At 42.7% G+C, this 13954-nt stretch overlaps 3 protein-coding genes across 3 annotated transcripts in view; 1 reads left to right on the forward strand and 2 right to left on the reverse strand.

The window, feature by feature from the left end:
- The window catches only part of npr2 (natriuretic peptide receptor 2), a 44492-nt gene extending 36987 nt beyond the window's left edge, over nucleotides 1-7505 (reverse strand). The window contains exons 1-2 of the mRNA XM_029837377.1: nucleotides 5947-7505; nucleotides 670-851 (exon numbers count right to left, since the gene is read on the reverse strand). Of these exons, the coding sequence (XP_029693237.1) occupies nucleotides 670-851; nucleotides 5947-6643 (879 nt within the window). The 5' untranslated portion in view covers nucleotides 6644-7505. The remainder of the gene's footprint in view (nucleotides 1-669; nucleotides 852-5946) is intronic.
- A 161-nt stretch (nucleotides 7506-7666) lies between these two features.
- alad (aminolevulinate dehydratase) lies at nucleotides 7667-11447 on the reverse strand. Its single transcript, XM_003965102.3, has 12 exons — nucleotides 11425-11447; nucleotides 10742-10867; nucleotides 10596-10646; nucleotides 10115-10211; nucleotides 9832-9967; nucleotides 9644-9727; nucleotides 9385-9473; nucleotides 9136-9191; nucleotides 8701-8788; nucleotides 8530-8616; nucleotides 8315-8444; nucleotides 7667-8148 (listed from the first exon to the last, which is right to left on the reverse strand). The coding sequence occupies exons 2-12, from the start codon at nucleotides 10858-10860 to the stop codon at nucleotides 8090-8092; spliced, it is 996 nt and encodes a 331-aa protein (XP_003965151.1). The 5' UTR covers nucleotides 10861-10867; nucleotides 11425-11447; the 3' UTR covers nucleotides 7667-8089.
- Nucleotides 11448-11698: 251 nt separating this feature from the next.
- On the forward strand, nucleotides 11699-13871 carry tmem203 (transmembrane protein 203). The gene is made up of 2 exons (XM_011604463.2): nucleotides 11699-11848; nucleotides 12292-13871. Exon 2 carries the CDS (start codon nucleotides 12509-12511, stop codon nucleotides 12923-12925), a length of 417 nt encoding a protein of 138 aa, XP_011602765.1. The 5' UTR covers nucleotides 11699-11848; nucleotides 12292-12508; the 3' UTR covers nucleotides 12926-13871.
- Nucleotides 13872-13954: the final 83 nt, after the last annotated feature.

The raw sequence follows: 13954 nt of genomic DNA on the forward strand, positions 1-13954 counted from the left end.
TTCTGTGTTTAATAGAGACGCTCACAAACTCGGGGTTTCAACTTGGAACAGGGGGGAGGGGGGGGGGGGGGGGGGGGACCACATCAATTAAATCTGGACTCCAATCTTGTAAAAAGCCACGTTCCCAGTACAAGGACAGACCCTAGTTTATGTGTTGTCATATTCAAATGCTGTGTAAAACAAGGAATAAAATGAGTGTTGATGTTTTTCTACCTGCTGTGAATGCACTCTTTATTACAGCAAATAATCCAAATAATAATAATAAACACTTCATATAGTGTTTGGCTACACGGCATGAGGCCAAACGCTGACTCCTGCCGTGCTGAATTTATGCTCAGAAATATCATTAAAAGTCTAATCAATGAGTTACTTAGAATTAACAGTAGATGCAGTGAGATTTAATTGGACATCTCAGAGGATCCTCTTATGAAAACATGTTTTTTCTTTTATTAATGCTATTTAAGCAAAGGACAAAAGGGATAAAACTGTTAAAATGATCTGCTTAGAACTCATAACGAGAGCTTGCCCTGTCAGTCTTAATAGTGATAATCAATTAAAGATACCATCCATACCACATATTATGGTTCCAGTTCCAGTTTTTAGGGTTGTCTTTAACTTTCTTTTGCTCCTTTTCATGCGTGCATGTGTGAGGTGCTCTGTGTCGTCTACCTTAAAGACTGTGATGGGATCTGTCCAGTCTGGGTCAGAATTCTGCCAGGGTTTGCGCTCCACCAAGCTTTCAGCAAACACATCCAGATAGAAGATGGCGTAGTTTTCCGGGTCCTGGATCTCACTTTGGAACAACTTCATGATGTTCAGGAAGGTCTCCAGAGGACCGCAGATGTACACGACTACAGGAAAATATAAATATCAAATTAGGAGATTAAGTATAATCAGCCACTTAAAGATAAATGTCTCTTTCCAGAAACCTGCAATTCAAACACGACAGCTCAAGGAGCAGGTTCGGACACTCAGAGGTCAAAGGTTGAAGGGCTGAGAGGAGCCTCACAGGATTTGTAGGTAGACTTTGTAGGAGTTTGCCAAAATCAGCTCTCACTTTTACTCAGAAAAAGCTCAGCGATGAGACCCGCTGACTTTAAAAAAACCTACTGAGCTGAAGAAAATCCAGACCGGGAGATGTCGTCTGACCCGCGCTGATGTTCTGCACCCATGTTCTTTAAATATCTGAGGCCGTTTGCTCCTCAGTCTCCCCTCCAAGCTGATTATGTAAAAGTAAGCTAAAATGTGTTCATTCTTGCTGCACTTTACTGGTCCTTGATGACATCATCTCCATTGGAGAGCACCAAAAAGGCCCGCAGGTTTGTGTCTTCATAACCTATTCCTTCTCTCCAGATCACAGGCGCACAAAACCAAAAAACCCGAGAATATTTGTGTTGATCAGATTCCACTGGGATCTAAACTTCCACATCTTACTTGTGATGCCAGATTCTGAGTCTTCTGATCAAGACAGGAGACGTCTTTGATTTGCATCTGCAGATTCCCACATGGGAAGAGCCGAACATCTGCACCGACGCTGCAGCTGATCATATCATCCAAATATGGCGTCCAAAGGATCCCATCTAACAGGTGGAGTAAACACGCCGCTGGCACCTGGCCATGTTTTCAGTCTTTTTTTTTATTCTGCTGCACGTTGTTTTATCAGGTTGTTGCAGGTTTCCATGACAACATCCCGATCCGCTTGTCAGCTGTTTGATTCACCCAAACATTTGACGCAGGTAATTGTGGACACGATCACACTTGTCCCTCCATGTCTCCACACAAACGCCACAGAACAATCAGCGTCAGCTATGTGAAGAACTCGTTTCTGAGCCGTACGACCGACTCAAAACGATACACAAAGCAGCCGTACAAGTGCTCAGAAAAGTGACTTCACTCTTTACTGTCGGAGAAATCCGACTACTGTGTTGCTCCAGTGCCTTCGAGTCTCGACTAGCAAAAAAAGGTAACACTATTTCCATTCGTCTGCTGGAGTGGCGGCTGCCAGCTTCAAGGCAATCCTTTCACTTAGTAGACATTTCCTCATCTGTTAGACCAAATTCAGCTCCTGCTCAGACCCCAACTCGCTGTGCCAAGTAGTCCTGCTCTCTCCTGGATCACCTTCAAAATAAATATGCTGCACAGCCAAAGGAAAAGTTCCTTGTTTTGTAGCAGACACGCAGTACATGGTCCTGCTCAGGTTTGGCTTCACACAAAGGAACTTTAAACGGTTTGAGACGAACGTAGGTTTTTTTTTTTTGCCCCTAAATTTGAGAAAGATTAGTTAATTCTCATTCACATTTTATTGGATAAATGACTGTGAAATAATTCTGTCAAATCTGTCAAATGATTTCCTGAGCCTCCCTAAAAGCCCGTTTTAGGTTAATCCATAGTCTAAAGAAAATAAAGTATAGTTGTAGACGGACAGACGGACAGATAGAAAGATATTAGGAAGCAGCTTCCAGTCAGGGTAGAAAGCTGAAAACACTGGATCCAGCTCGTAAGATGACTCAGCGCCATCCCTGAAACTAAGTTTCCTTCAGGAGACGAATCAAGTGATCATTTTTGCAAGGTCACATAGGGAAGCTTTTTAAACCCTGAGTTAACGAGACAACGTGGCATCTAATGAAGACACGTAATGTCGGTATTGGTGCATCACAGCGCCAGCGATCACATAAAGGTGTGAACGCAAACTTTAATGAAGTGGGTGAATCATTTCTGTGCTGCTGTGATAGCACTTTATAGTTCTCCCCTTCTTTTCAGCAGTGCTCCATCTGGTATACTTTACTTTAAATCATTCATTTCATTTAGAGAGGTTTGCCTCATCTGGATACACGATATCATCACCTGTCACAAGTTAAAAAATGATATGTATTTGTTGGTTTCCTTTTTTCTACTATGCTAACTGCCTGAATAGAATAAATGAAAAAGATCAAGGTAGTTTAATAACATTTTAGTGGCAATATCTGAACAAAATATTAAAATGTTTGCATGGTAATGACATGTTGATACTGTGTAACAATGCTATTTCTTCCTTGTAACAACAATGTTACCGCTTATCTGGTACCGGGCTGCGGGGGCAGCAGTCTGAACAGGGACTCCTGGACTTCCCTGAACAGGGACTCCAGCTCTTTAGGGAGAATTCCAAGGCGTTCCCACGACAGTGAGAGACAGAGTCACTCCAGTGTGGCCTGTATTTTCTCCTGGTGGGACATGCCTGAAACACCTCCTGAGGGAGGCGTCTGATACAGACGCCCAAGCCACCTCAGCTGGGTCCTCGATGTGGAGGAGCAGCAGCTCTCCGCGGAGCTCCTCACCCTATCTCTACCCTGCCAAACTCATGTCAGCCAACTGTTGGCATCTTGTTATTGCGATAACGTAAATTCAGCAATAATAAGTGCAATTTTTATTAATTCCAATGAATTTTTGATTATTGCCAGAGAGCTAAACAAACACAGAAGCTAGCTGTTTAGCTTTGAGGGCGGACAGAGAATGGTTCCTAGCCTTTGGCTGGAATGTGTTTGGTTACTTGTTTCAGTGAAGGAAAATGACAAGACATCAGTGTAGCTGTAAATAATGTGCAGGAAACATTAGAAGAGTCTTCAAGCCTGCAAACACACAACTTTATACCTTCCAACGAGTCTGCTGTAAGAGACCAGTGAAAGTGTACGTCAGGTGGCGGCAGCTCCGCAGGTCAATACTGTAGAGTTCAACCAGGACAGCAGCCAATAACAAGCAAGCAAGAACTCAACAGGTTACTTCCTGTGCAACAGGTTACTTCCTGTCCACATCATATAATTGTTAACTGATCACCTCAACAAGAAGGTCAAGCTTGAAGGTCAACTTTGGGACTCGTTCCACTGTGGGGTCTTGTGTAATCCACTAAATAGCCTGCTTGATATTGTATTCCAATGAATTTGTTGTTAACAAAGTTCGGTGACCTGAGACTGAGTGTACTAGATGTTCTGCAGAAAGTGCTAATGTCTAAATTATGTAATATCGTCTCTGACACTTTTCAGGGATTCAAGTGTGAAATGTGGGAATTGGAGCAGCTGGAAGACTTACAAGTGACATTAGAGAACTAATAGGTCAACACAGGACAAGATGTAGCTGAAGGCTGAGCCAGGACAAGCCCTGACAAACCCATCAGCTTCTCTGACCTCCATTTCACCACCACAGCACCATCAATCTTATGGGGGGGGGGGGGGGGGGGGGGGTCAATGATATATCACACTTTTAATCTCTTCCCAGAACTGTCACATCATCTTTTAATAACTTAATATTTCATTACTTGTTGATGATGTTACCGTAACAACCAAATAACTAGTTTTGTGATAAAATGATCAAATTTACTGAGTTTTTCTGTGTGTTTCTCACAACAAATCCCTGCAAGTCAGAGAGTATCTGAAGACCTGTAACCAGTGCAACACGCTGTGATTGTAGGCAAACACATCATTCAATATACGTATCCAATTTTAAGAAAAGATCCCATTAAAAGGCTGTGTTTAGCTTTGTTGAAATCAGCATTTGAGATTCAGCTGTCTTGGTTAAAGTGTGGTTTGTACTTTGGGGCTCTTTTTTAAATATTGTGCACTCTGTTCACATTGTACATAAATTCTTATTTACTGTTGACATGTTTGTTCTGCCTTAAGCTGCCAAGTGTTCCCTTTACCGGAGACCAACTCATCTTATCTCCATAGCAACCAAAATAACACGAAGCCGACTAAACCGAGATGTCATGAATAATGATAAACTCTGTTGAACATCAGAAGAATTTAGCTGCTGAATCAAATGTGCGACAGAGCAGCAGTTTGACTCTAAACCTGCATCATGCAGAATATTTATTAGTCTCATTGTTTCGAAAAACGACATCCAATAATTTAAAAGCTATACATTTGCTGAAGAAGCAGCGTGTACATCGATACCCCATATGAGTTGTACATTAGCCCCTAATGTACCAGCTGTGGCCAACGTGGCAAATGATGGCTCCCATGTCACCATCAGACTGGGGCTGAATCCTCCTCCCATCATGGACTCACCATCAAAATTCACCATCAACAACTCTGAAGGACAGTGAAAAGAATCTGCACTCTGATGGTTTTCATAAGACTCCGATTTTTAAAAGTCAAGGGGATTTTCCTGTCCTTCACATTTATCGTCGTTATTATTAATAAAAAACATAAGGAGCAATTATTCTCTTAATTTAAACAGGAAGAATGAAAACATCAGACGCGATCTGAGGTGTTTCCAGGCGTGATGGAGCGGTCGCCCCTTCTGCTGAGCATCATTACAGCAGATCTCTCACACACTGTCACACACAGCCCCACTCCAGCCCTGCAGCCGCACTATTCAATGATCAGAGCAGCATCACTCATTAAGGGCACCTCCAGGGGGTTTATGCCGCCTCACACTTGAGGAGAGAAGAGAGGAGAGCAATTAACAAGCACATATTTGGTGCTAGATTCTTTTAAATTCAATTAATTTCATTGTTCTTCTAAACAGTGGTCGTGTAAGATGCCTCCTTTTGACAACACCAACACTACAAGTGATGGACAGCAGCATAACGAGACAAGACGCTCCGTCTGATCCGAACCTGCCCCCCCAACAAACAGGTGGCCCTGATCAGGACCCCACGGCCCCCCTAAGGCTTTACATTCCTCTGTAACCACCCCGTCATAAAAAAGCACTATTACCCGTGTCAATGTGGGAAATCCCGCTGCAAAGCGCGTGGCAACCACAGGTTCAAGGCTTCTCTCCTGCAGCTGAAGCCTGAGGTGAACACTTCAGAAGGTTTTCACCCTGATGATTTCACCAAATAGAACTTTTTTCCGCAACCAGCTGTTGATTTATCCGAAGATAACGTTTGTCGTGAGCGCGATGCTTTGTTTGCACAGCCTTTAAAATAAATAAAGAAATAAACAAAGAAACGAATCTTTCTCCACGACTTACTTCTGCCGCGGTCCTTCATGAAATTGATCAGATCCTTGTACTCCTTGTAGTCGTCCTCGTACGGCTGGGCCTCCACCGTGATATTCATCTCCTCCTTCAAGTTCAGGAAAATGCCCTCGGACAGAAAGTAGTGCGGCCGGTCGTCTTGGCGCAGGTCGTGGAAGATCACCACGGCTCTGGATGTCCAGTTGAAGTGCGTGTGCAGCGCGTTGGTGAAGTCCCCCAGCTTAGTAGTGGACGGCCCGCTGCGCACGATTGTTTGGTACTCCTCACGCTTGTCGAAGCCGTACGCGGGGCCCCCCGCTGTGATCAGAGGGAGTTTCCAGTGGGACGCAAATCGCCCTACGGAGGCAAGAGGGTACACGCAGCCGGGCCCGAAGAACGCATCCGGGCGAATGTATAGCTTGGCGTCCACGGCCACCACCTGCGCACGGCTCTCGGCGCACGACCCCGCGACAGGATCCTCGGTGCTGTAGTTCAGGATGTTGATGGAGCGCCCGAGCAGGAGCCCGTGTTTACTCTGCAGGTCTTCGTGCGCCATGAGGATGGCGGGGAAGACGCGCGGCAGTGCCCACGGGTATTTGTGGTGGTTGTCCGGCAGCATGACCGCGACGGTTATGTTTCCTCCGCAGCAGGGGAGCAGACAACAGGTCAACGCGGCGAGCAGACAGCATCTCAGCGCGCTTCTGCATACCATGGTGCGTCCCGAGCTTTTGGAAGTGCCCCAAAGTATGGCCACGGAGAGCGCGCACCGTTTGGAGAGAAGAGACACGGCCGGCTGTGGCACCCTACTGAACCACACTAAACCATATGTACGCGTCGTCCTCGTTTTCTGCTTTGCTTCGCGATCAAAAGTGCATCAAGGTCGATAAAGGAGTCATCCTGCCGTGGCAGCCCGGCCGTGCCATGCGCCCCCGTTGCGTAAAGAAGCCCTCGGTGAATTTCGCGTAAATCCTTGAAAAGAATGGGATCCTCACAGCGATATCCAGAGAGTGGTTCCATCCATCCAGATGACTGCAACTTAAATGAGAGCAGCTCTCTGCTCGGCCCCCACACGTCACACACTGCAAGAAAAATCCGCCTCCATCAATCCGTGTGAGAGGACGGTTCCTTCTGCAAACTCCGCAGGTTTCCGGGAACTTTCTGTGTTATTAAACGGTGAAAGAGCTACAAGGAATCTTCTCAATCCAATGACACATATCTCTTGTTTTTCTTCTTTTTATGCAGACAAATTAAACTCTACGTGTCTGGGGTATAAATTCAACAACCACTTTGAATCAGAGTAAATTACTGGTTGATTTATTCTTTTCAACTTTAAAAAAAAAAAATGATGGAAAGTAAAACGATGACTTTCATGTCAAAATATTTGAAAGTTCTATTTTTTGAAGCGCAGGAGCAAACTTGTCAAAACGGTTGTCTCCTCCTGTCGGCACTTTTACACATTACAGATTATTTTCATACAGCGGTGGGGGAAAAAAGTTCCCGGACAGTAATAGAGCTGTAATGGGTGTTATTGGCAGGACCAAAGCATTTTAAATTAATAGAGTGAGACTTTGTTCAGTATCTAACACATTCACATCACATTTGTTAATTCTGATACTGGAAATGTGAAAAATTGACATCTTGAAACTGTCAAAAATGTAGTTTAGTTTTTCCTTGTAAAGATTTTTTTATGTGTTTTTTGTACAGAATGAATGAAGCCACACTTTCACCACAAATATTTGTGGCTGTTTGAACACTTTTTTTTAATTATATTTCAGGAAGTTTAAGAAAAAATGAGGTGTTCTGATATGAGAAACAGGGGAAGGAAGTAGCTTATCCCATTTAAAATATAAAATAAACAAAATACACACTTAAGGCCAAATACATGATTTTGGACAGCGGGAGGAAGGAGCACCTGGAGATTCTCTTCTGTGTAGAGTTTGCTGTATTAACCATATAGTAAAAATCCTGCATTCAACTAGATAAATGATTTATTTAACTTTAACAGTATGCAAGGCCTAGCACTTCCCACAATCATAAGAATGACAGAAATGATTGACTGATCCCAAAAGCTATTTTCTGCTAAAACCAAATACATAATATAACATTCTAATCCTTGATCGCCGTGCCGACTCTTTAAGCTTTGGTGTTTGCTCCGTTTTCACTCTTTTAGCCAGCTGAGCAGCTGCGGTGTGTAATAAGTGATGATGATGTCAGCACCTGCATCACAAAGGACAGAGCAAATGTTCAAATCCAGTCCTCAACGGAAAATACACAGCAGCTTCGGCACCACAAACGCAGAATTGTCATCAAATAGAAATCAGATCATCTTAATTTTTTTTAATACACTGCCACAAGAAACATGGCCATGGAAGCTGAGCCTCACCTGCCCTACGGAAAGCAGTCATGGCCTCCATCACAGCAGCCCGAAGGTCAAAAGCTCCAGCCTGAGCTCCATGCCACATCATGGCAAACTCTCCTGAGACGTTGTAGACAGCCAAAGGGTGATTGGGGAACTGAAAGAATTGGTACCAACAACAGAGAGATTATTCAGTATGCAGGCAGCTAACCCATGCTGCAGTTTTGAGTTGGTTAACAGACCTTGTCTTTAACCTGTCTTACAATGTCCAGATATGGCAGACCTGGTTTCACCATCAGCATGTCAGCTCCTTCTCTCACATCTCGCTCCTGAATAACAGAAACGGGAGGCCTTTAAAGCAGCTTTCAGCCAAAATAAGACCAAATGTCAGCTCACGCATGCAATCAACGCACCACTGCTCGAATGGCAAGTCCTCCTGCTCCGGGAGGCAGCTGATAGCAGCGCCTGTCCCCAAACGCAGGTTTGGACTGTGCAGCATCTCTGGAGATGAACACAGCAGACGGCATAGTTGTGATATGGAGTTGCAAAGCCCAATTTAAAAGAAGTGGCCATTGAGAAAAGCCAAGGGTAAGGGCATTTTTAGGATGAATATGTTATTGAAAATAGTCAAATGTGCAACTTACAAAGATGCAACATTTACTTAGAAACAGACCTGACATATATCCTTCATACATTAACTTTCACTCTTCCCATTGTAAAAAATCAATCGAAGGGATAAAGACAGAAGCTCTGATTTGATGTCTGCTGTTCATTTCTTAAGGCATTATGGCAAACTATTTTAAATCCAAACAGTTAACATTACTGATTAGCTGACTTTTAACGTTTACCTGAAGGGACCGTAATAGCAGGAAGCAAACTTTGCACTGTAGCTCAACACTGACACCTGGTGGTGGAAAGCAAATAGGACACGATAAAGACATTTACCAGGTGGGATGCAGGAGTGCAAACACGTGTTCTGGTGAGTCGGATTCCAAATGATTGCATGAGAATATGCATGAATGATTGCATGTGATTGATTTTATCATCTCCAAACTGTCAGTAGTGTATTATGAAGTTACTTAGCAGTGTTTATTTACCTTGTTTCCCACACCATTAGACAGGAGAGCCTGTTTTATTGCCCTCACTCTTCCGTCCATCATATCAGAAGGAGCGATGATGTGACACCCTGCAGAACACATTAATAATGAAACAACAGTATTTTTGGAGGTATTAATTTATTGGAAAACTACTTAATTTATCTAGGCGCATGATGCAACTTTAATTTTGGAAAACTACTGTAATAATTGTGTTCCTGAAACAGAAGAGACCTTAAAATAAAAAAAATAAAAAACCTACCAGCTTGTGCATAAGCCAGTGCTACTTCAGCCAACCGCAGGCAGCTGGCATCATTATTCAGGGTCCCGTCATCATTCAGGATTCCTTCAGACCAAATGTGTTGTGATAAAATTGAAACATGGCTTTTGAATGATACTTTCCCCCCTCCCCACTGTTAGCTCAAGAGAGTAAGCAGAAGAGACACTGACCACAGTGTCCATGTGAAGTGTAGGGACACAAGCAGACATCACATGCTACCAGCAGCTCTGGAAACAAAGACCTGAGCTTCTTCACCGCCAGTACGGCCGGCGTGTCTTCTGAATCAGCACCTGAACCTCTCTCATCCTGTTGAAAAAAAAGTGTGCAACAGAATTACATCATAATGTGACTCTAGACACCCGGACCATTTTAATTCTGCATCTGCTACCTCCGAGGGTGGATGACCACCAAAATACTACCTAATGAAGCCCCTCTGCTGAGACAGTCCAATACCTTTTGGATTTTTGAAGGGACTCCAAAAATCAGCACACATTTCAATCCGTTTTCCACCAGCGGGCTCAATATGGCCTCCAGCTGATTTACCCCATATCTATTGTGGGAATACATATAATACATATATCATGGCAAGATAATGCATAAAAGACAACAGTATACAATTTCTATATGCACATTTAGTAACCGAAAATGCTCAAGTCTTTAGTCATATTTGTATTTTAACCTTGCCTAGCAGTAAAAACATCGAAAGAATTATCTTCTTATCTCAGCCCTGGCCACTGTTTGGCCCTGGTTCCACCCTGCCTGACACTATTTATCAGTAGACAACACCCTGAAAGGGTTCACAGAATAGCACAGAACACAAATGACAAATATCCTGTCCTTAAGAGCATAAGTATGCTGTAAAAGTTCTAGAACTGTTGGAAAAATAACCTGCCAGCAGTTCCTGTCAACTATAATTTTGTTGGTTGCGACTCACCTCGCCTGTCCTGGTAGGCTGCCGATGGGCTCCACTGCATCTGGACTGTCTCTGAAGGATAGCGACAGACAAATAAATGCACATCACATCACTGCTCGCTGACACTTGCATTCGGACTCAATAAAGCAGAAGAGAAGCATATTTACGTGATGAATATTGGGTAGATGAGGTTGTCAGCCTTTAAGTCAGTAGCACAGGTCTGCCAGTATCGGAGGGTAGGGTGAAAATAACCACTGTGTAGAATGGACTGGGGTGGCGTCTGCATCTTCACCCTATGGGAGACATGAATAAACAGTGAAAAATACTCGGCATAGTTCGTTGCATCGTCTCATTTTAGCTCAGTCACCGCTGAAAGTGATCAAGCATGCGTGATGCTGCAGTCAAAACAGTCTGCAAAGCTTTGCAGCAAGCTAAACAAATGCCTATTATCCGAAATCATTCAGCCTTTTTTAATACGCAGGCCGAATGTTACAACTGCAACATTTAACATACAGATACAAATGAATCTTAAAACCGTAAAATAAAAATAGGAGTAAATAACATCAGCTATTGTAAATGTTCCTCCTTTATCTTTTGTCATCTATTTGTAGTAGACCTAATGTGGAATTAAAAAGCAGAAACCACTTGTCGTCGTCGTTTGTTTGTTTTTATTTCGTGATTTTATAAAAGAAAATTCACTTTAGAACTTAACGTTACTTATCTGTCACCTTGGATGACATCGCACGTCCTGTATTTCTTACTACTACATTAATACCAATAATAACCACATCGATCATAACGAATATAAGTTCGTAAAAGGTAACAGAATTGAACTAAAACTCGCACTTACGAGCAGCAATGTTGTCTCACTTCTCACTTCAAATCACTCGCCTCGACCCAATGGGCTGGTTTCTTCTGGGAATTTGCACTACCGGTTGTTACTGTGTAGTGGCTCATTACCGCCACCTACGGCCTGGATGATTCACTAAATGTTAATTTTAACTTTGTAAAACCTTATCTTGTTGTTGATGTATCTAAACTACAGAGACTAAATAGAAGATTGAGCAATTATTTCATTGAAAGTATTATTCACAGCAGATTAAAACATAAAAAAGGGAAAAACTGTGCAATTTTGAACTTCTCGCGATATTTCCAGAGCACAGCGAGAAGTAGCCGTAGCTACGATGCTAATGGATTATTGGCTTGTTGGTTTATTAAGTATTGCAACAATTTCACCCAGTGAGGTTATGGAGAAGGGATCTGACTGACAATAGGTAATGGAATACTTTTTCACTATAAATTACATTTAAGAACTTGTAACACGCGGTTATTGTTGAGCCACATTATTTTCGACCGGTTAGCTTGTGTTGTTGCAATACTAATCCAGGGCTAATGTGCAGGTACGTCATGTCTTGTGACTCTAACACGACTCTCGCTGTATATATTGTTTTTCTAGTTAACAGCAGTTAATCGTTGTTTGATATCTTAGTTATCTCTGTCGGTCAATATCTTTGAGCTTATCGTTGTTCCTCGGGCAGCATATACGGCTGACAATGTGTTATTTTACGAAAGTGAAATCCTTTTCATGTTGCTTGGTTGTTTATTAATTTCATGAAATGTTGTTTTCCTCTCGTCTATCACGTTGCGTGTGGTTGTACGTGTCTTTGTTTTATTCAACTTGTGTTATCGTTTCTAACTATTTGTTTCTTAAATAAAGGGAATCTGGACTGAGTCTAGGAGCACTTCCTGGTGTCGCCTGGCAGACCCTACTCTTCCTCCGGATGATTTTCAAGATGTAGTCAAATGTTAAATTGATCCACTATACACTGTCTCAAATTCCTGCCAATCTGGAGCATCTTGACACCCAATCAGGGGTGCTCTGTGCATGTCATCAGTCAGTGTGTCCCTGATTGGAGACGCCCCTGTCATCAGCAATGCTGTTCTCGCTGAGGGAATTGGTCCAGTGGCTGGGCTTTGCCACTTTTGAACTCTTTCTTCACTTGCTAGCTTTGCTGGTGTTTAGCATGCTGGTTGCTTTACGAGCTGACATGTTTACTCCGACCCTGAGTTGGTGGCTGGTGTTTGTGCCACTGTTTGCTGCAGACGGCCTCAGCACATACTTCACGGCCATCGTTTCCATCCGTCTTTACCAGGAGAATGAGAAACGTCTAGCAGTGCTGCGTCTTCTCTGGGTGCTGACAGTGCTCAGTTTGAAGCTGGTCTGCGAGGTGCTGCTCTGCCAGAAGCTGGCCGAGCAGGAGCAAGCCAGGGATTTGTGGTTCGGCCTCATCGTGTCGCCGCTGTTCATCCTGCTCCAGCTGCTGATGATCCGAGCGTGTCGTGTTAACTGATGAGAGGGAGATGATGTTTATGATTTCACATCACCAGCATTGCTGGAACAGTGAGCAGTTTTCAGCTGCCATGAGAGATTTTATGTATTTTGCTGGTCCACGTGTTCTTTTGATTTATTCCCACCTTCTTCATAGCCAGCAGTTAGGAGCTACTCCTGCAAAGTTTTTTTATTTTTTATTATTATCCTTATTTTCAAGAGCACATAATTGTATATATTGTTAAGTTTAAAATACACTGTATAGCCATTCAAATTGGGTCGTCAACTGTCCCTGTTAATTTTATCTGGTTCTCTTTGACACCATAGTTGCAGAGAATGGTTAACTACAAAAGGACAGTTTCCCTAGTTTTTTTTTTCAGAGGTAAAAATGAACAGTAACAGTGCCAGAAGCTAACTGGGTAAACATCTATGTGTGTCACTGCAGTTCAAAGTTTAAGATTCACAGGGTGAAAATTTGCCAGAGTTGTTTTAATGCGTAACCATAACATTAACCAGTGGTACCAAAAGCTCATGACCCTGGCATATTCAAATATAGCTGAAGGTTTTGCTGCAACTTTTTTGGTTTGTTTATTTCGTGTTACATTGTTGCCTCCTGCTGTCAATGTTCCTATTTCATCAACAGCAACAGTTCTTAATCACATTCCTGCACCGTTATTGAACTGAATGTGATTTCCACAAGCAGTCATTTGTATATATTATCTAAATATTGCTTTCTATTTGTATAATATGTGTTGTATAAAATTTGTTTTTGACCATACTACTATATAGTGCATGTATTTAAGGCTTTATTTGAAAGTAAATCCTGATGTGGAATTATGTGTATATGTTGATTTAGAACCAAATTCACCAAATCCTATTTATGTCCTTGTTATTGTACCTCTATGGTCATATGTACCTATATAAATGTATATTTGTAAATAAATCCTTGAGGTTTAGTTGGCGCTACAGTTCTGATTACTCTGTCAGTGTTTGTCACTAACCACAAGAGGGCGCCACGGGCTGTCTTATGCGCATATTTTCTTTTCCTGCA

The sequence above is a fragment of the Takifugu rubripes genome, chromosome 6 (genome assembly GCF_901000725.2).
Source record: "Takifugu rubripes chromosome 6, fTakRub1.2, whole genome shotgun sequence".
Classification (NCBI taxonomy): domain Eukaryota; kingdom Metazoa; phylum Chordata; class Actinopteri; order Tetraodontiformes; family Tetraodontidae; genus Takifugu; species Takifugu rubripes.